The sequence below is a fragment of the Musa acuminata genome, chromosome BXJ1-5 (genome assembly GCF_036884655.1).
Source record: "Musa acuminata AAA Group cultivar baxijiao chromosome BXJ1-5, Cavendish_Baxijiao_AAA, whole genome shotgun sequence".
Classification (NCBI taxonomy): Eukaryota; Viridiplantae; Streptophyta; class Magnoliopsida; order Zingiberales; family Musaceae; genus Musa; species Musa acuminata.
In genome coordinates, this window is record NC_088331.1 from 7,665,311 (window position 1) to 7,686,391 (window position 21,081).

Consider the following 21,081-nt stretch of genomic DNA (forward strand, 5'->3'; position numbering starts at 1 on the left):
AATTAGAAAGAAAAATACGGTGCCTTAGACCAACTCGGCCATCCCAACTGGCACCATTAGGACTAACGAAAGCGGCACTTAGTTTCCTCTGATAAATTAGAATAAGTTGGCAATCGTCAGAAGTAAAAAACGGATATTTTTAGTCAAAAATCAGAAAAAAAAATACCAGTTATTTGTGTTGAGAGTGGGATTTGAACCCACGCCCTTTCGGACCAAAACCTTAATCTGACGCCTTAGAGCAACTCGGCAATCCCAACTAGTGCATTTATGACTATCGAAAGCAGCACTTAGTTTCATCTGATAAATTAGAATAAGTTGGCAATCGTGAGAAGTAAAAAAGGGATATTTTTAGTCAAAAATCAGAAAAAAAAAATACCAGTTATTTATGTTGAGAGTGGGATTTGAACCCACGCCCTTTCGAACCAGAACCTTAATCTGGCGCCTTAGACCAACTCGGCCATCCCAACTGGCACTTTTAGGACTATCGAAAGCGGCACTTAGTTTCCTCTGATAAATTAGAATAAGTTGGCAATTGTCAAAAGTAAAAAAGGGATATTTTTAGTCAATGTCAGAAGTAAAAAAGGGATATTTTTAGTCAAAAATCATAAAGAAAAATATCAGTAAACTGGTGCCTTAGACCAACTCGACCATCCCAACTGGCCCCTTTAGGACTATCGAAAGGGGCATTTAGTTTTCTCTGATAAATTAGAATAAGTTGTTATTTGTGTTGAGAGTGGGATTTGAACCCACGCCCTTTCGGACAAGAACCTTAATCTGGCGCCTTTAGGACTATCGAAAGTGGCATTTAGTTTCCTCTGATAAATTAAAATAATTTGGCAATCAAGTAAAAAAGGGATATTTTTAGTCAAAAATTAGAAAGAAAAATACGGTGCCTTAGACAAACTCGGCCATCCCAACTGGCACCATTAGGACTATCGAAAGCGGCACTTAGTTTCCTCTGATAAATTAGAATAAGTTGGCAATCGTTAGAAGTAAAAAAGGGATAGTTTTAGTAAAAAATCAAAAAGAAAAATATCAGTAATCTGCGAAGTAAAAAAGGGATATTTTTAGTCAAAAATCAGAAAGAAAAATACCAATTATTTGTGTTGAGAGTGGGATTTGAACCCATGCCCTTTCGGACCAGAACCTTATTCTGGCGCCTTAGACCAACTCGGCCATCCCAACTTGAATTTTTAGGATTATCGAAAGCGGCACTTAGTTTCCTCTGATAAATTAGAATAATTTGGCAATCGTCAGAAGTAAAAAAGGGATATTTTTAGTCAAAAATCAGAAAGAAAAATATCAGTTATTTGTGTTGAGAGTGGGATTTGAAACCACGCCTTTTCGGACCAGAACCTTTATCAACCGACGCCTTTAGGACTATCGAAAGCGGCACTTAGTTTCCTCTGATAAATTAAAATAATTAGGCAATCAAGTAAAAAAAGGATATTTTTTGTCAAAAATTAGAAAGAAAAATACGGTGCCTTAGACCAACTCGGCCATCCCAACTGGCACCATTAGGACTATCGAAAGCGGTACGTAGTTTCCTCTGATAAATTAGAATAAGTTGGCAATCGTTAGAAGTAAAAAAGGGATAGTTTTAGTAAAAAATCAAAAAGAAAAATATCAGTAATCTGCGAAGTAAAAAAGGGATATTTTTAGTCAAAAATCAGAAAAAAAAAAAAATACCAGTTATTTGTGTTGAGAGTGGGATTTGAAACCACGCCCTTTCGGACCAGAACCTTAATCTGGCGCCTTAGACCAACTCGGCCATCCCAACTAGTGCATTTATGATTATCGAAAGCGGCACTTAGTTTCCTCTGATAAATTAGAATAAGTTGGAGTTATTTGTGTTGAGAGTGGGATTTGAAACCACGCCTTTTCGGACCAGAACCTTTATCAACCGACGCCTTTAGGACTATCGAAAGTGGCACTTAGTTTCCTCTGATAAATTAAAATAATTTGGCAATCAAGTAAAAAAGGGATATTTTTAGTCAAAAATTAGAAAGAAAAATACGGTGCCTTAGACCAACTCGGCCATCCCAACTGGCACCATTAGAACTATCGAAAGCGGCACTTAGTTTCCTCTGATAAATTAGAATAAGTTGGCAATCGTTAGAAGTAAAAAAGGGATAGTTTTAGAAAAAAATCAAAAAGAAAAATATCAGTAATCTGCGAAGTAAAAAAGGGATATTTTTAGTCAAAAATCAGAAAAAAAAAATACCAGTTATTTGTGTTGAGAGTGCTTAATCTGGCGCCTTAGACCAACTCGGCCATCCCAGCTAGTGCATTTATGACTATCGAAAGCGGTACTTAGTTTCCTCTGATAAATTAGAATAAGTTCGCAATCGTCAGAAGTAAAAAAGGGATATTTTTCGTCAAAAATCAGAAAGAAAAAATATCAGTTATTTGTGTTGAGAGTGGGATTTGAAACCACGCCTTTTCGGACCAGAACCTTTATCAACCGACGCCTTTAGGACTATCGAAAGCGGCACTTAGTTTCCTCTGATAAATTAAAATAATTTGGCAATCAAGTAAAAAAGGGATATTTTTAGTCAAAAATTAGAAAGAAAAATACGGTGCCTTAGACCAACTCGGCCATCCCAACTGGCACCATTAGAACTATCGAAAGCGGCACTTAGTTTCCTCTGATAAATTAGAATAAGTTGGCAATCGTTAGAAGTAAAAAAGGGATAGTTTTAGTAAAAAATCAAAAAGAAAAATATCAGTAATCTGCGAAGTAAAAAAGGGATATTTTTAGTCAAAAATCAGAAAGAAAAATATAAGTTATTTGTGTTGAGAGTGGGATTTGAACTCACGCCCTTTCAGACCAGAAGAAAAATATCAGTTATTTGTGTTGAGAGTGGGATTTGAAACCACGCCTTTTCGGACCAGAATCTTTATCAACCGACGCCTTTAGGACTATCGAAAGTGGCATTTAGTTTTCTCTGATAAATTAAAATAATTTGGCAATCAAGTAAAAAAGGGATATTTTTAGTCAAAAGTTAGAAAGAAAAATACGGTGCCTTAGACAAACTCGGCCATCCCAACTGGCACCATTAGGACTATCGAAAGCGGCACTTAGTTTCCTCTGATAAATTAGAATAAGTTGGCAATCGTTAGAAGTAAAAAAGGGATAGTTTTAGTAAAAAATCAAAAAGAAAAATATCAGTAATCTGCGAAGTAAAAAAGGGATATTTTTAGTCAAAAATCAGAAAGAAAAATACCAGTTATTTGTGTTGAGAGTGGGATTTGAACCCACGCCCTTTCGGACCAGAACCTTAATCTGGCGCCTTAGACCAACTCGACCATCCCAACTTGAATATTTAGGATTATCGAAAGCTGCACTTAGTTTCCTCTGATAAATTAGAATAAGTTGGCAATCGTTAGAAGTAAAAAAGGGATAGTTTTAGTAAAAAATCAAAAAGAAAAATATCAGTAATCTGCGAAGTAAAAAAGGGATATTTTTAGTCAAAAATCAGAAAGAAAAATACCAGTTATTTGTGTTGAGAGTGGGATTTGAACCCACGCCCTTTCGGACCAGAACCTTAATCTGGCGCCTTAGAACAACTCGGCCATCCCAACTTGAATATTTAGGATTATCGAAAGCGGCACTTAGTTTCCTCTGATAAATTAGAATAATTTGGCAATCGTCAGAAGTAAAAAAGGGATATTTTTAGTCAAAAATCAGAAAAAAAAAATACCAGTTATTTGTGTTGAGAGTGGGATTTGAACCCACGCCCTTTCGGACCAGAACCTTAATCTGGCGCCTTAGACCAACTCGACCATCCCAACTTGAATATTTAGGATTATCGAAAGCGGCACTTAGTTTCCTCTGATAAATTAGAATAATTTGGCAATCGTCAGAAGTAAAAAAGGGATATTTTTAGTCAAAAATCAGAAAAAAAAATACCAGTTATTTGTGTTGAGAGTGGGATTTGAACCCACGCCCTTTCGGACCAGAACCTTAATCTGGCGCCTTAGACCAACTCGGCCATCCCAACTGGCACCTTTCGGACTATTGAAAGCGGCACTTAGTTTCCTCTGATAAATTAGAATAAGTTGGCAATTGTCAGAAGTAAAAAAGGGATATTTTTAGTCAATGTCAGAAGTAAAAAAGGGATATTTTTAGTCAAAAATCATAAAGAAAAATATCAGTAAACTGGTGCCTTAGACCAACTCGACCATCCCAACTGGCCCATTTAGGACTATCGAAAGGGGCATTTAGTTTTCTCTGATAAATTAGAATAAGTTGTTATTTGTGTTGAGAGTGGGATTTGAACCCACGCCCTTTCGGACCAGAAACTTAATCTGGCGCCTTTAGGACTATCGAAAGTGGCATTTAGTTTCCTCTGATAAATTAAAATAATTTGGCAATCAAGTAAAAAATGGATATTTTTAGTCAAAAATTAGAAAGAAAAATACGGTGCCTTAGACAAACTCGGCCATCCCAACTGGCACCATTAGGACTATCGAAAGCGGCACTTAGTTTCCTCTGATAAATTAGAATAAGTTGGCAATCGTTAGAAGTAAAAAAGGGATAGTTTTAGTAAAAAATCAAAAAGAAAAATATCAGTAATCTGCGAAGTAAAAAAGGGATATTTTTAGTCAAAAATCAGAAAGAAAAATACCAATTATTTGTGTTGAGAGTGGGATTTGAACCCATGCCCTTTCGGACCAGAACCTTAATCTGGCGCCTTAGACCAACTCGGCCATCCCAAATTGAATTTTTAGGATTATCGAAAGCTGCACTTAGTTTCCTCTGATAAATTAGAATAATTTGGCAATCGTCAGAAGTAAAAAAGGGATATTTTTAGTCAAAAATCAGAAAGAAAAATATCAGTTATTTGTGTTGAGAGTGGGATTTGAAACCACGCCTTTTCGGACCAGAACCTTTATCAACCGACGCCTTTAGGACTATCGAAAGCGGCACTTAGTTTCCTCTGATAAATTAAAATAATTAGGCAATCAAGTAAAAAAAGGATATTTTTTGTCAAAAATTAGAAAGAAAAATACGGTGCCTTAGACCAACTCGGCCATCCCAACTGGCACCATTAGGACTATCGAAAGCGGCACTTAGTTTCCTCTAATAAATTAGAATAAGTTGGCAATCGTTAGAAGTAAAAAAGGTATAGTTTTAGTAAAAAATCAAAAAGAAAAATATCAGTAATCTGCGAAGTAAAAAAGGGATATTTTTAGTCAAAAATCAGAAAAAAAAAAATACCAGTTATTTGTGTTGAGAGTGGGATTTGAACCCACGCCCTTTCGGACCAGAACCTTAATCTGGCGCCTTAGACCAACTCGGCCATCCCAACTAGTGAATTTATGACTATCGAAAGCGGCACTTAGTTTCCTCTGATAAATTAGAATAAGTTGGAGTTATTTGTGTTGAGAGTGGGATTTGAAACCACGCCTTTTCGGACCAGAACCTTTATCAACCGACGCCTTTAGGACTATCGAAAGTGGCACTTAGTTTCCTCTGATAAATTAAAATAATTTGGCAATCAAGTAAAAAAGAGATATTTTTAGTCAAAAATTAGAAAGAAAAATACGGTGCCTTAGACCAACTCGGCCATCCCAACTGGCACCATTAAAACTATCGAAAGCGGCACTTAGTTTCCTCTGATAAATTAGAATAAGTTGGCAATCGTTAGAAGTAAAAAAGGGATAGTTTTAGTAAAAAATCAAAAAGAAAAATATCAGTAATCTGCGAAGTAAAAAAGGGATATTTTTAGTCAAAAATCAGAAAGAAAAATATAAGTTATTTGTGTTGAGAGTGGGATTTGAACCCACGCCCTTTCAGACCAGAAGAAAAATATCAGTTATTTGTGTTGAGAGTGGGATTTGAAACCACGCCTTTTCGGACTAGAATCTTTATCAACCGACGGCTTTAGGACTATCGAAAGTGGCATTTAGTTTCCTCTGATAAATTAAAATAATTTGGCAATCAAGTAAAAAAGGGATAGTTTTAGTCAAAAATTAGAAAGAAAAATACGGTGCCTTAGACAAACTCGGCCATCCCAACTGGCACCATTAGGACTATCGAAAGCGGCACTTAGTTTCCTCTGATAAATTAGAATAAGTTGGCAATCGTTAGAAGTAAAAAAGGGATAGTTTTAGTAAAAAATCAAAAAGAAAAATATCAGTAATCTGCGAAGTAAAAAAGGGATATTTTTAGTCAAAAATCAGAAAAAAAAAAAATACAAGTTATTTGTGTTGAGAGTGGGATTTGAACCCACCCCCTTTCGGACCAGAACCTTAATCTGGCGCCTTAGACCAACTCGGCCATCCCAACTTGAATTTTTACGATTATCGAAAGCGGCACTTAGTTTCCTCTGATAAATTAGAATAATTTGGCAATCGTCAGAAGTAAAAAAGGGATATTTTTAGTCAAAAATCAGAAAGAAAAATATCAGTTATTTGTGTTGAGAGTGGGATTTGAAACCACGCCTTTTCGGACCAGAACCTTTATCAACCGACGCCTTTAGGACTATCGAAAGCGGCACTTAGTTTCCTCTGATAAATTAAAATAATTAGGTAATCAAGTAAAAAAAAGATATTTTTTGTCAAAAATTAGAAAGATAAATACGGTGCCTTAGACCAACTCGGCCATCCCAACTGGCACCATTAGGACTATCGAAAGCGGCACTTAGTTTCCTCTGATAAATTAGAATAAGTTGGCAATCGTTAGAAGTAAAAAAGGGATAGTTTTAGTAAAAAATCAAAAAGAAAAATATCAGTAATCTGCGAAGTAAAAAAGGGATATTTTTAGTCAAAAATCAGAAAAAAAAAATACAAGTTATTTGTGTTGAGAGTGGGATTTGAACCCACGCCCTTTCGGACCAGAACCTTAATCTGGCGCCTTAGACCAACTCGGCCATCCCAACTTGAATTTTTACGATTATCGAAAGCGGCACTTAGTTTCCTCTGATAAATTAGAATAATTTGGCAATCGTCAGAAGTAAAAAAGGGATATTTTTAGTCAAAAATCAGAAAGAAAAATATCAGTTATTTGTGTTGAGAGTGCGATTTGAAACCACGCCTTTTCGGACCAGAACCTTTATCAACCGACGCCTTTAGGACTATCGAAAGCGGCACTTAGTTTCCTCTGATAAATTAAAATAATTAGGCAATCAAGTAAAAAAAAGATATTTTTTGTCAAAAATTAGAAAGAAAAATACGGTGCCTTAGACCAACTCGGCCATCCCAACTGGCACCATTAGGACTATCGAAAGCGGCACTTAGTTTCCTCTGATAAATTAGAATAAGTTGGCAATCGTTAGAAGTAAAAAAGGGATAGTTTTAGTAAAAAATCAAAAAGAAAAATATCAGTAATCTGCGAAGTAAAAAAGGGATATTTTTAGTCAAAAATCAGAAAAAAAAAAATACAAGTTATTTGTGTTGAGCGTGGGATTTGAACCCACGCCATTTCGGACCATAACCTTAATCTGGCGCCTTAGACCAACTCGGCCATTCCAACTAGTGCATTTATGACTATCGAAAGCGGCACTTAGTTTCCTCTGATAAATTAGAATAAGTTGGCAATTGTTAGAAGTAAAAAAGGGATATTTTTAGTCAAAAATCAGAAAGAAAAAATATCAGTTATTTGTGTTGAGAGTGGGATTTGAAACCACGCCTTTTCGGACCAGAACCTTTATCAACCGACGCCTTTAGGACTATCGAAAGCGGCACTTAGTTTCCTCTGATAAATTAAAATAATTTGGCAATCAAGTAAAAAAGGGATATTTTTAGTCAAAAATTAGAAAGAAAAATACGGTGCCTTAGACCAACTCGGCCATCCCAACTGGCACCATTAGAACTATCGAAAGCGGCACTTAGTTTCCTCTGATAAATTAGAATAAGTTGGCAATCGTTAGAAGTAAAAAAGGGATAGTTTTAGTAAAAAATCAAAAAGAAAAATATCAGTAATCTGCGAAGTAAAAAAGGGATATTTTTAGTCAAAAATCAGAAAGAAAAATATAAGTTATTTGTGTTGAGAGTGGGATTTGAACCCACGCCCTTTCAGACCAGAAGAAAAATATCAGTTATTTGTGTTGAGAGTGGGATTTGAAACCACGCCTTTTCGGACCAGAATCTTTATCAACCGACGCCTTTAGGACTATCGAAAGTGGCATTTAGTTTCCTCTGATAAATTAAAATAATTTGGCAATCAAGTAAAAAAGGGATATTTTTAGTCAAAAATTAGAAAGAAAAATACGGTGCCTTAGACAAACTCGGCCATCCCAACTGGCACCATTAGGACTATCGAAAGCGGCACTTAGTTTCCTCTGATAAATTAGAATAAGTTGGCAATCGTTAGAAGTAAAAAAGGGATAGTTTTAGTAAAAAATCAAAAAGAAAAATATCAGTAATCTGCGAAGTAAAAAAGGGATATTTTTAGTCAAAAATCAGAAAGAAAAATACCAGTTATTTGTGTTGAGAGTGGGATTTGAACCCACACCCTTTCGGACCAGAACCTTAATCTGGCGCCTTAGACCAACTCGGCCATCCCAACTTGAATTTTTAGGATTATCGAAAGCGGCACTTAGTTTCCTCTGATAAATTAGAATAATTTGGCAATCGTCAGAAGTAAAAAAGGGATATTTTTAGTCAAAAATCAGAAAGAAAAATATCAGTTATTTGTGTTGAGAGTGGGATTTGAAACCACGCCTTTTCGGACCAGAACCTTTATCAACCGACGCCTTTAGGACTATCGAAAGCGGCACTTAGTTTCCTCTGATAAATTAAAATAATTAGGCAATCAAGTAAAAAAAAGATATTTTTTGTCAAAAATTAGAAAGAAAAATACGGTGCCTTAGACCAACTCGGCCATCCCAACTGGCACCATTAGGACTATCGAAAGCGGCACTTAGTTTCCTCTGATAAATTAGAATAAGTTGGCAATCGTTAGAAGTAAAAAAGGGATAGTTTTAGTAAAAAATAGAGAAGAAAAATATCAGTAATCTGCCAGTTATTTGTGTTGAGAGTGGGATTTGAACCCACGCCCTTTCGAATCAAAACCTTAATCTGGCGCCTTAGACCAACTCGGCCATCCCAACTTGCATTTTTAACATTATCGAAAACGGTACTTAGTTTCCTCTGATAAATTAGAATAAGTTGGCAATTGTCCGAAGTAAAAAATGGATATTTTTAGTCAAAAATCAGAAAGAAAAATACTAGTTATTTGTGTTGAGAGTGGGATTTGAACCCACACCCTTACGGACCAGAACCTTAATCTGACGCCTTAGACCAACTCGGCCATCCCAACTTTCATTTTTAGGAATTTCGAAAGCGGCACTTAGTTTCCTTTGATAAATTAGAATAATTTGGCAATCGTCAGAAGTAAAAAAAGGGATATTTTTAGTCAAAAATCAGAAACAAAAATACCAGTTATTTGTGTTGAGAGTAGGATTTGAACCCATGCCCTTTCGGACCAGAACCTTAATCCATCCCACCCTTTCGGACCAGAACCTTAATCCATCCCAATTCCTCTGATAAATTAGAATAATTTGGCAATCGTTAGAAGTAAAAAAGGACTAGTTATTTGTGTTGAGAGTGGGATTTGAACCCACGCCCTTTCTGACCAGAACCTTAATTTGGCGCCTTAGACCAACTCGGCCATCCCAACTAGCGCCTTTAGGACTATCGAAAGCGGCATCTAGTTTCCTCTGATAAATTAGAATAAGTTGTTATTTGTGTTGAGAGTGGGATTTGAACCCACGAACCTTAATCTAACGCCTTAGACCAACTCGGCCATCCCAACTAGCACCTTTAGGACTATCGAAAGCTGCACTTAGTTTCCTCTGATAAATTAGAATAAGTTGACAATCGTCAGAAGTAAAAAAGGGATATTTTTTGCCAAAAATAAAAAAGAAAAATATCAGTAATTTGGCGCTTTAGACCAACTCGGCCATCCCAACTGGCCCCTTTAGGACTATCGAAACCGGCAATCGCCTTAGACCAACTCGGCCATCCCAACTGGCACTATCGAAAGCGGCACTTAGTTTTCTCTGATAAATTAGAATAAGTTGGCAATCGTTAGAAGTAAAAAAGGGATATTTTTAGTCAAAAATCAGAAAGAAAAATATCAGTTATTTGTGTTGAGAGTGAGATTTGAAACCACACCTTTTCGGACCAAAACCTTTACTTGGTGCCTTAGACCAACTCTGCCATCCCAACTGGCACCTTTAGGACTATCGAAAGCGGCACTTAGTTTCCTCTGATAAATTAGAATAAGTTGGCAATCGTCAGAAGTAAAAAAGGGATACTTTTAGTCAAAAATCAAAAAGAAAAATATCAGTAATCTGGCGCCTTAGACCAACTCAGCCATCCCAACTGGCCCCTTTAGGACTATCGAAAGCGGCATTTAGTTTCCTCTGATAAATTAGAATAAGTTGGCAGTCAGAAGTAAAAAAGGGATATTTTTAGTCAAAAATCAAAACGAAAAATACCAATTATTTGTGTTGAGTGTGGGATTTGAAACCACGCCTTTTCGGATCAGAACCTTTATCTGGTGCCTTAGATTAACTCGGCCATCCCAACTGGCACCTTTAGGACTATCGAAAGCGACACTTAGTTTCCTCTGATAAATTAGAATAAGTTGGCAATCGTCAGAAGTAAAAAAGGGATATTTTTAGTCAAAAATCAAAAAGAAAAATATTAGTAATCTGGCGCCTTAGACCAACATTTTCGGACCAAAATCTTAATCTGGCACCTTAGACCAACTCGGCCATCCCAACTAAAGCCTTTAGGACTATCGAAAGCGGCACTTAGTTTCCTCTGATAAATTAGAATAAGTTGGCAATCGTCAAAAGTAAAAAAGAGATATTTTTAGTCAAAAATCAGAAAGAAAAATACCAGTTATTTGTGTTGAGAGTGGGATTTGAACCCACACTCTTTCGGACCAGAACCTTAATCTGACACCTTAGACCAACTCGGCCATCCCAACTGGTGCCTTTAGTATTATCGAAAGCGGCACTTAGTTTCCTCTGATAAATTAAAGTAAGTTGGCAATCAAGTAAAAAAGGGATATTTTTAGTCTATAATCAGAAAGAAAAATACCAGTTATTTGTGTTAAGAGTGAGATTTGAACCCACGCCCTTTTGAACCAAAACCTTAATCTGGCACCTTAGACCAACTCAACCATCCCAACTGGCACTTTTATGATTATCGAAAGCGACACTTAGTTTCCTCTGATAAATTAGACTAAGTTGGCAATCGTTAGAATTAAAAAAGGGATATTTTTAGTCAAAAATCAAAAAGAAAAATATCAGTAATCTGGCGCCTTAGACCAACTCAGCCATCCCAACTGGCCCCTTTGGGACTATCGAAAGCCGTCAGAAGTAAAAAAGGGATATTTTTAGTCAAAAATCAGAAAGAAAAATACTAGTTATTTGTTTTGAGAGTGGAATTTGAACCCACGCCTTTTCAGACCAGAACCTTAATCTGGCGCTTTAGACCAACTCGGCCATCCCAACTGGTGCCTTTAGGACTATCGAAAGCGCCACTTAGTTTCCTCTGATAAATTAGAATAAGTTGGCAATCAAAGAAAAATACCAGTTATTTGTGTTGAGAGTGGGATTTAAACCCACGGACCAGAACCTTAATCTGGCACCTTAGACCAACTCGGCCATCCCAACGTTGACATATCACTCTTAGATATTTTAATAAGTAAAATAAAAATATTTTTGTGTCAAAAATATATTATTTATAATGTTGAGAGTGAGATTTGAACCACGCCCTTTCGGACCAAAACCTTAATCTAACGCCTTAGACCAATTCGACCATCCTAACGTTGACATATCACTTGTAGATATTATAATATTGAGAGTGGAATTTGAACCCACGCCCTTTCAGACCAGAACCTTAATCTGGCGTCTTAGACCAACTCGGCCATCTCAACTTTACAGAATAATATTATTCTAATTTTCCTTTGTGATTTAATTGGCCCATATATCCAATATGTGAATTTTCATTAATTTAATAAAGCTGACAATTGTCCGGATTACTTTAATTCAAATACTCTTATAAATTAGCTCATTTCGGATCTGATGTGAAAGGAAATGGGAACATTACTATTTCAAAGAAGTAGGGAAACATTGACTGCTGTTCCATAAACAAGAATGGTGAATAATGCTTAATGCTGTTGGCAGGGCCACTCAATGAGCTTCTCTCCACATGAAGGGAATTGATTGCATATCAATTCTTCTGAACTACCTCAAGTGATTGATGTATTTGAATCAGTCTGGCAGCTTTTTATTTGACGAGTCCTTTTCTCCAGCTCCAGCCAATTGTTGGCAGCTCATATGCCATTCATTAATCTCCATGGCAACCCAGGTGCACTGGGCCATCCTTTCTCCTTTACAATTAGATGCCATGGCAAGCTGCAGTGTGGTGATGGTGGATGGACTTGAATGGCTGGTGTATCTGAAGCCTGACCAAGGAACTAAAACAGTGATGGTCTTCTGCTCACAGCTAATAATTTACTGTGTGAAGGAAAAAGAAGAAACTATATTTTCCTTTAAGGTTGTTTAGTATGACCGAGTGACAGGATTGACATCACTGAATTTAACATATTTCTAAATGGATGTGTATTTTGTCAAGGATTTTGATGCTTCCTAGGTTCTGTGTACGGTTGTTAAAGATGACAGGTACTGATAACCAAAATTAGATACTCTGTTGGATTCTATGGATGGCAGTGTCTGCAAAATTCATTTCAAGTTCAAAGCATCTTGTCTGCTTTTAGTCTTTCCTTGTCTCCATGAAGAGCAGTCTAAGTTGTGATAATCCATGCTTTAGGAGTATTCATAGTATTGTTACTCACAATCTAATTTTTGAGAGTCTTTGTCATCTGCTGCTAGTTTATGTCTGGAAGTCAATATTTGAGGACAAGACATTATTTGTAGGGTCTTCGTAGGAAAACATACCAAAGTAATTTACATAAACTTGTTTCTGTGTGGTTTCTGAATGATTTCCTTCATACTGAAACTTTCAGAAATAAAAAGTTTCAACTTGCCAAATTTTTAAGACGAGAAAAGAAAGCAAAGCTCTCAATCTCAAATTCATACTCCAACGGATGAGCTCCTTTTGCTTCTTACATGTTGATCTGCAAATAAGTTATGACCACCATAATTGTTCTGTTGTCCCTTAATTTAAGTAAAAGGAGTTTCAGAATTCTATAGCATGAAAGGAATAATTAGTGCTGAAAGGGTTCTAAATTTGGCAAGGCAGATGCAGAATTTATCAACAAAGCAATGCAGTTTTACCTGTGTTGTTTGTACTCAGTTCATTTAGAGGAGATGTGTTTTACAGATCAACAGATAGCATTGTTTGCTTGCAAGAAACTTAATCCATAGCTTGCCTTATTTTTTTTGGGAATTAATAAAGGGGCAAAATTGTTCCTTTCAGATGAGTGTGATGTCTGTATGGCCTAATAGAACATCGTCAAGGTGGAAGTGAATCAGTACAAGGAAAAGCATTATAGATACAAGGCTACAAGAATTAAAGCGTGTATGAGATCTAGAGAGGTTTAGCAATTGGTGAGTAATGGATAAATACCCTTCAGATCAACTGGTGAGGACACTGCACAACAAAAACGGTCTCTCCAATCAGATCATTGGCCTACAGTTACATGAAAACACCATGGCAAGCTTGCAGTCCTGCTCAGTTTCAGTATCAGCAGAGTTTGGGGTTAAAGAATCAATTGAGCCACAGCAATTTCTGACACTTTGCATAGTTGGATGTGTGATCAAACACCAAATCCAAGTTCCAGTGCAGTATCTCCCACAGGACTTCATTGATCTGATCTGAGGACCACCATCTTCAATATTGTTTGCCAATTAAGGCTTGAAAGATGCTGCTCTCTCTTTGAAACTTATCCACCTTCTTCCACCATGTTCAGCTTTAATGTCTTTTTAATCTTTTTTCTTACTATTTTGTCCTGTTTGTGAGACATTGCTTCAGTTTTATAAGCTTCTGTGAGAATGATGATTGAATTCACAATTTTTTTCTAATGCAAACATTTTGTTTGAGCTTTTCTTGAACATGACTTGTGGTCATTGAAATGCCAGACATGAATTCTAGCCAAAATATACTAGTCCTTATTCTGTTCTGCATCTTTCAATTACAGATCCATCCTCCCCAGATCTTATACTACTGGTGGCCACTACTATGAACCTTACTATCCATGTCAACTCATCGGTTTCCATCTGCGACTAATGAAGTTCATTGTTGTGCATGAGCAAGAAAAAAGAAAAGAAAAAATGGCAGTAATAGTCAAATGCTATCCTTGCAAAATTCCAGTTACAGATTTACCACTTCTTAAAGTATAAAGTAGGATAGACTCCTGCATTTATACAAAAAACTAATTATGCACTGTCATGAACATGAACTTGTAAGCTTTGATACTACCTTGTGTCGAAAAGAGATCACCATAAAACCGATCACTTGTAAGTATCACATGTCCTGTGCGGTAAGTTCTTGGAGCTGGTTTCTTAACTACTGCTGGTGGAGCTGGATTCAATCTCGACGACATAGCCCCTGAGTGAAGGTGTCCTGTTTGCAAGATCTACCGATGAACTTTTCTTCTGCTGTAGCCTTCTTCTTGCAATGTATCCTCTTGCCCATGGAGTTACATCCTCGCTGATCTTGATCATCATCAAGAAAATGATCCGGTAGATGACTATCATGCTGAAGAGGGCTGCAAGGTCCCACCATTTTGACCGGTTGACGTCGATCTGAAAGACATTCTCAAGTATGTATTCTCCCGGAATCTTTGGGAGGTCTGGTGTTTGATTGTCAAATATGAGACCCTTCAAGTCATTTTGATACTGACCCTGTTTGACAAAGTGAAGGTATCACTATCGGAAAAATGGATGAATGCATTCAATGCTAGGATGGGCATCGCCATCTTCTCTTTACCTGTAGTGCCCAGTAGTGGAAACTGATGTATGACATGGGATATCGCCAGAAGGGCTTTGGGATGTCGTTAGGGAGTCGAAAGTAGCCTGAAACAAGCATGAATATTCCCTGTTGAAGGTGAAATCATGAGATGAGTCCATAGTTAAAGAATGCAGAATCATGTGACTGTCAATCAGATGAGAAGCAACAGGAAGCATGATTGTTTCTGATGAAGTATAGCTCTTCAGAACGATAATATATTTTGATTTCAGGATAAGCCAGCACGCATTATCTACTTCCAATTCCTGAAGTGTGCCTTGAAATCTGCTGCCTTTCCTAGCTTGGTCTTGACTAACAAAACTTATATCTGAAGATTGATGAACTGAACAATTATATGAAGATTTTGGTTTATGCTGATTCATAATTCTTGGCTTGTCATTCACCACATAGAAATTCTGCATTAGATTCATGTGCAGAAAACTTATATGGTTTCAACCTTTGTTGTGATTCTAAAGGTAGGCAATTCACTGGACAAAAGAACAAGAACCAAGTAAGCTTGCAGGAATCGAATAGATGTCGGTTACCTGAATTCCAGCTCCTATGATGATGCCCATGAGGAAATTTGGCACTACACTGGCTATGGCCATCATCAAACTCTCGACCACCGTCACACTGGCGTAGAGGTTCAACACGAAGAACAGGTAATGCATGAAGCCCGGATGAAGGCGTACCATAAAATAGCAGAGAGTTCCTGAGACCATGGTTATCGTGATCAGAAAAGGCATTGCTGAGAGTGTATTGCTGATGACAAATGCTACGACACCGTAATGCCCGTTAAGCCTCTCTCTTTGGAAAACCTGCATGAGGATGACAGCGTCATGCAGTTGAACTAAATTGTTAACCCGATTAACAATTAAAGCAGACCTTCATGTCTTCCACAAACGATGGGAATCCTCCAATAGACATGAATGTGACGAAGCCGAAGACAAATGATGCACATGCACCCCTGGCCTGTAATCGAATATAATGGCAACAGGTTAGAATACTAAATTCAAGGCTAACGATCTGAAATCTTTTGTTCATTGGACTTTATCCATTTAGTTATCTTCAGTACATCTAACATAAACCTAGAAGATTATTGATCACGGCAAGTTGTTAGCTAGAAATGAATGTGCTCAGGTGGAAGGATGTGAACAGAGTACCAGTATGGATGTGTATCCAGTTCCAACATTCAAGTAGATAGTTCCAATACAGATGGTCACAACAATGTAGATCAGTAGCCTCAGCCAGTAATAGCCAAAATCCCTGGACATGTTGACGAACGATCGCTTTGTTAAGGTGAAGGCCTGCATCAAGAAGCTAGCTTGACTGCCTCCTGAATCCAGCACCGTTCCTTTCTGCAATATTCGCTGTTCGTGAGCTCTGTCTAAGGAATGGATAAAGATTCTGATGAGGAAAATTAGAACTTACTACTCGGGAGATCTCATCCACTTTCTCTCTTGCTGTGTAATTATACTGGGAACGACTGTAGAACTCAGTCAGCCTTCTGATAGCTTCAGATGTTGTCATTCTTTCCAGGGGATCATCACTCCTTTCAAGCTGTGGAAGATACAAGCGGCATAAATTTCCTTCTTACCGTAGCAGACACTACTGGAAGAATGGAAGAAATTGATATCATCATACCCTTGTTTTCAATGATCCCTTTAGAGTAGCTTTCACCTTATCGAAATCCGCGTTTATGCACCTGAGGAAATGGTCTGATGGATTCCTTAGAGGTGGGCACGGAAAGCCAGCTTGTGCAAAGAACTGTGGATAAGAAGAAAGATCAGAGTACAGATATGACTGTGTGGTGAAAGAAACAAGAGAGGGGTCTCTTTCTCTCCCTTGATGATCAAAACCACGGATAGTTTACCTCACATGCCTCAGAAGCCCGTCCAAAGTAAACAGTTTTGCCCCCTGAGAGCAGATAGAGGCGATCAAATAGTTCGAAGACCTCACTGCTGGGTTGGTGAACGGAGGCAATCACAGTCCTACCATCCCTCGACAGACCTCGCAGTGTTTGTGTCACAAAGAAGGCCGAAGCGCTGCATGATGCGATCATATGGTCAAGTTAGATATATCCTCATGAAATCAGGAAAAGATATTGAGTTCTTGCTCTTAAACCGAGATTACTTTTATGCTGACTATAGATATCTACGTAGCAAGTTAGAGTGTACAATTCACCTGTCAAGGCCACTTGTGGGCTCATCAAGGAAGAGCAATCTGGGTCTCATGAGGATCTCAAGACCAATGCTGACTCTCCTCTTCTCCCCACCACTTATCCCACGTAGATGCCAATTGCCGATGACTGTGTCTGCGCAATCTTGGAGACCCATCTCCATTATCGTACCTTCGACCAAAGCTCGCTTCTCTTCCCGTGGCATCTTGTCGGGCAGGCGGAGGCGAGCAGAGTACGAGATCATCTCCCTCACCGTCAAAGTGCCGATCAAAGTGTCGTCTTGTGTTACATATGCCTGAGACGGAGAAGTTCAATTACATGTAACAGTACACAGTCGTACACAAAGTTTTCAGTATAACGAACACGATTATCGATTTGATCCTCAAAAACAATCTTTGCTGCCAGCTACCAAAATTTCGTGATAACAAGAAAGAAAATTACCTTCTCAGACAAACTGGTACTGATAGACAAAAGAAAACTGATATCATGAACACATGATTAACCATCACAAATCTTTGAACTGAATCGAGACGAGAGAAGGTCGGGAAGAGGAGGAAGCCGAGTGGATGAAGAGACTTACTGCGGTTCCGAAGGACAGCTTGGTCTTGCGGCCATTGAGGAGGATGGTCCCGGAGAGGAACGCGTTGGTGGCGAGCCGGCTAGCGAGAGCATCGAGCAAAGTCGACTTTCCCGATCCCGATGGCCCCATGAGCGCCGTCAGGGTCCCTGGCTCGGCGTACCCGGTTAGGCCCTCCAAGACCCTGTGCGTCTCCCCGTTGCTGAGGGTCACAGTCACCGTCAAGTCCTTCCAGGTGAGCCGCGCCGACACGTCCCCGATGAGCTCCGTGTTCGTTTTCTCCTTCCACAGGGTCTCACTCAATGGACTGAGGCCCCCGACCACTATGCCGTTCCCCGACGGCTTGTTGGCCTCTATCTCCACCATCACCTGCCCCGCTGAGCTCCTCACGTCCACTGCCTTCATGTTGTTGCACCCCGGAGAGAGAAGAGATGGCACGCCCACAGGTTACAACAAGAGCGGGCTGCTAGCTCATGTATGTCATGCGTGCTTGAGGTGAGGACGAGGGAGATTTAAAGCTGGAAGAAGCGTTAGTAGTTGGGAAGGAGGAGAAAGGTATGCGTGTGGAAGTTTGGAGGAGGGAGAGGTGTGAACTTGGATCAAGGCACGCAGAAAGAGCCTCCGCGTTGTGTTTTGGTGTGACTTTGGAGGTGCCAAGCAGATCACAACCGCATGCTCAGCTGCTTACCTCTCTCTCTCTCTCTCTCTCTCTCTCTCTCTCTCTCAACCATCCTAAGAATTTAATCCCTCGGCCATCCTTAGAATTCAAGTAGAACTGCTGGACCAACAGTGGCATAAATAAAATGTGCAGGAAGATGATGGCACGATCACTGTAGCTGCAGCTATTGCACATCTTCTGCGGTTTGGTGTAGTGAGAGGATGATGCATTAATTTGGACAGCTGGTTGTTGTGGTGCAATAAATACAGCGGCAGCCTCAATCCCCTTCCTCTCCCCGTTTCATGCCACAGTAGTAGACAAGAATTAGCTAGTGGTTGGAAAGAAGCCCACATTAAATTTTGAGACCTAAGGCAGCAACTATGATTTGAATCCTGTGTCAAATGCTACCTGGCTTTGGAGAATATTCTCAAACAAAAGTCTCGTCTTAGGATAACATCAATATAAAACTACTGTTAGTTCCTTCACCTCTTTGCTCAAACCAAAGTACTTTGTTTGCCCTCACTTTTCTTTCTATCACTCAGCATTGCTTCCATTTTTGAGATGAAAATAGAAACATGTATGACAAGTAGAAATCCCTGTTAATCAATTGTTTAGTCATGACCATGGAGGATTGATTTGATGTGTTTTTTGGTTTCGATTAATTAAGTTGTCATAGTGTTTTGTCCAGTGACAAACACAATTTCTTTGTTAGTTTGTGTTGCATGTTCTTACAATAATTAGTAATAATGGCCAGTGAGTTGAAAGGCTCGTAATTATTATAGAAATTATGATGGCATGAGGGTGTTGTACTTTTATTTTAATATCAAGATAGGCTCTTGATATTAAAATAAAATATCATATATCAATAATAAAATGATATATCAGAAAGTAGAAAAAATATGTTGTATAGATAGTTAAGTCATCAGAAGTTATGTTAATGTTTTCAAACAATACTTATATGGTAATTATCATATTCATAATAATTATACTAATGAGAATATCCTATTTTCCTTATAATGATCTCAAACAAACCATTATAATAAGATGATTTTGAAGTACTTATCATCATACACTATTCTAACTTGAGCTTATAGAATCAACGACATGATCAAGATGTATTAAGCTTATGTAAACTCTACCTTGATGGAAATTTCATGTATCAAACTACCCAAATGTCTTAACTATCAGGGAAAATGGCATTAAGTGCATCTGCCTATAGTTGGTTAATGACATGACAATGACCTTTTGGATTAGTTAGGCCGGCAAGCTTAGTTTCGGTATGCAAATCTTCGGTATGAAGAAAAGTATGTACATGTCTAATTAGGACTTTTGATTTAACTTAATTAGTTGCTTGTGACAGACATTTTTGAGGCGGCTTGATTGATGACTTTTCTATATATTAAAAGAAATACTTAAATTATTTAGGGAATTATGCTATATTTGATCTTAACAAGAGGTGTAAATGTAAAAAAAAATTGATTATCTTATTATTATACGTAAAATTTTAATATTATAAATTAAAATCAAATAATAATAGTCTTCATCTGATCTTCTTTTTATTTTTCACAAAAGTAATGAATTAAAGATTAAAAATATATATAATCTCAATAACTAATGTATTATCCTTATAAGGTTCTATTTTTTTATGGACGAGAGCAGAAGGTATACAGTGATAATTCAGAGAGTATTTCTCATCAAGATAATCTCTTAAAAAATCTCATTATAATTAGATTTTCTTTGATCTATAATTATTATTAAAATTTAATTAGAACTATAATATATATTACTAAATTAGATAGAATCACGTAATCTAATAATAAAAATATCATAAAATATTTCTTAAACCGAGAAAAATTTCCTCAAATCCATTGCTAGGGAGATTTTTCGATGCAAAATTATTATTTCCTTTTTATTATTTTAAAATTATTTTTATAGGTACCTTACAACATATTAAAAATTATATGCACGTACCTCTAAATTTGGGGCTCTTTTTTTTTTTTTGGTCACTGATCTCTTTCAGCCAAGCCAATGTGACATGGATGCTTTTATGCAGGTATGGATAGAAGCATCCATGTCACATTAATTGAACTCGAGCACATACATTATTGATATACCCACCATTCTCCCAGGTAAATTAGTACTATTGGATCATATTGTCTATGCCTGATGCCACCTGATGAGAACGTGATGACATAAATGTGGCCACCGGTTTTAACCTTTCCAACTCGTACATAATTACACACATTAAGTGCCTCTCCATCGTATAATATTGATAGGGTACATTCCGGTAACCTGTCCTCCAACCACTTTCGCTTGAGCACAGTACCATCCCGTAAAAATAGGACGACGCAGCCCGAGCATAGCGCTACCCCGCAAAAGTTGGGATGACACCGCTCGAGCACAGTGCTACCCCGCAAAAGCCACGATTGCACCACCCAAGCACGGTACCATCCCATAAAAGTTGGGTCTGCAACCATAAATATGATAGGTACGGGCGGTCTTAGGGAGGGGGGGAGGGGAGATATATAAAAAGCCTCTAGCAAGGCCAGGAGAGGGAGGAGATTTTTGCCACTTAGATCTTCAGAGGGGTTGAAGTCGGGAGTCCCTTCCCGACCCCGACTTGTGTGCAAGGACCAAAGGCCAAGAAGTAGGCGGTCGACCCGATGGAGTCTATGACTTTGAAGCCAGAGCCAAAACTGGACCTCGTCAGACTACGATCCTCACCGACCA

General features: G+C 38.0%; 1 protein-coding gene and 13 non-coding genes across 14 annotated transcripts; all 14 read right to left on the bottom strand.

The window, feature by feature from the left end:
- Positions 1-386: 386 nt before the first annotated feature.
- Positions 387-467, bottom strand: TRNAL-AAG (transfer RNA leucine (anticodon AAG)). The gene has a single exon. It is a non-coding gene; the product is annotated as a tRNA-Leu (tRNA).
- Positions 468-1,699: 1,232 nt separating this feature from the next.
- On the bottom strand, positions 1,700-1,780 carry TRNAL-AAG (transfer RNA leucine (anticodon AAG)). The gene has a single exon. It is a non-coding gene; the product is annotated as a tRNA-Leu (tRNA).
- A 1,457-nt stretch (positions 1,781-3,237) lies between these two features.
- Positions 3,238-3,318, bottom strand: TRNAL-AAG (transfer RNA leucine (anticodon AAG)). The gene has a single exon. It is a non-coding gene; the product is annotated as a tRNA-Leu (tRNA).
- Positions 3,319-3,504: 186 nt separating this feature from the next.
- Positions 3,505-3,585, bottom strand: TRNAL-AAG (transfer RNA leucine (anticodon AAG)). Its single transcript has one exon. It is a non-coding gene; the product is annotated as a tRNA-Leu (tRNA).
- Positions 3,586-3,714: 129 nt separating this feature from the next.
- TRNAL-AAG (transfer RNA leucine (anticodon AAG)) lies at positions 3,715-3,795 on the bottom strand. The gene has a single exon. It is a non-coding gene; the product is annotated as a tRNA-Leu (tRNA).
- A 128-nt stretch (positions 3,796-3,923) lies between these two features.
- On the bottom strand, positions 3,924-4,004 carry TRNAL-AAG (transfer RNA leucine (anticodon AAG)). Its single transcript has one exon. It is a non-coding gene; the product is annotated as a tRNA-Leu (tRNA).
- A 1,230-nt stretch (positions 4,005-5,234) lies between these two features.
- Positions 5,235-5,315, bottom strand: TRNAL-AAG (transfer RNA leucine (anticodon AAG)). Its single transcript has one exon. It is a non-coding gene; the product is annotated as a tRNA-Leu (tRNA).
- An 899-nt stretch (positions 5,316-6,214) lies between these two features.
- TRNAL-AAG (transfer RNA leucine (anticodon AAG)) lies at positions 6,215-6,295 on the bottom strand. The gene has a single exon. It is a non-coding gene; the product is annotated as a tRNA-Leu (tRNA).
- A 511-nt stretch (positions 6,296-6,806) lies between these two features.
- Positions 6,807-6,887, bottom strand: TRNAL-AAG (transfer RNA leucine (anticodon AAG)). Its single transcript has one exon. It is a non-coding gene; the product is annotated as a tRNA-Leu (tRNA).
- A 1,547-nt stretch (positions 6,888-8,434) lies between these two features.
- Positions 8,435-8,515, bottom strand: TRNAL-AAG (transfer RNA leucine (anticodon AAG)). Its single transcript has one exon. It is a non-coding gene; the product is annotated as a tRNA-Leu (tRNA).
- A 672-nt stretch (positions 8,516-9,187) lies between these two features.
- Positions 9,188-9,268, bottom strand: TRNAL-AAG (transfer RNA leucine (anticodon AAG)). The gene has a single exon. It is a non-coding gene; the product is annotated as a tRNA-Leu (tRNA).
- Positions 9,269-9,547: 279 nt separating this feature from the next.
- TRNAL-AAG (transfer RNA leucine (anticodon AAG)) lies at positions 9,548-9,628 on the bottom strand. Its single transcript has one exon. It is a non-coding gene; the product is annotated as a tRNA-Leu (tRNA).
- Positions 9,629-11,566: 1,938 nt separating this feature from the next.
- Positions 11,567-11,639, bottom strand: TRNAL-AAG (transfer RNA leucine (anticodon AAG)). Its single transcript has one exon. It is a non-coding gene; the product is annotated as a tRNA-Leu (tRNA).
- A 2,623-nt stretch (positions 11,640-14,262) lies between these two features.
- LOC135673506 (ABC transporter G family member 11-like) lies at positions 14,263-18,458 on the bottom strand. Its single transcript, XM_065182527.1, has 10 exons — positions 17,697-18,458; positions 17,122-17,411; positions 16,811-16,982; positions 16,582-16,704; positions 16,369-16,497; positions 16,101-16,295; positions 15,823-15,909; positions 15,483-15,755; positions 14,920-15,027; positions 14,263-14,834 (listed from the first exon to the last, which is right to left on the bottom strand). The coding sequence occupies exons 1-10, from the start codon at positions 18,096-18,098 to the stop codon at positions 14,493-14,495; spliced, it is 2,121 nt and encodes a 706-aa protein (XP_065038599.1). The 5' UTR covers positions 18,099-18,458; the 3' UTR covers positions 14,263-14,492.
- Positions 18,459-21,081: the final 2,623 nt, after the last annotated feature.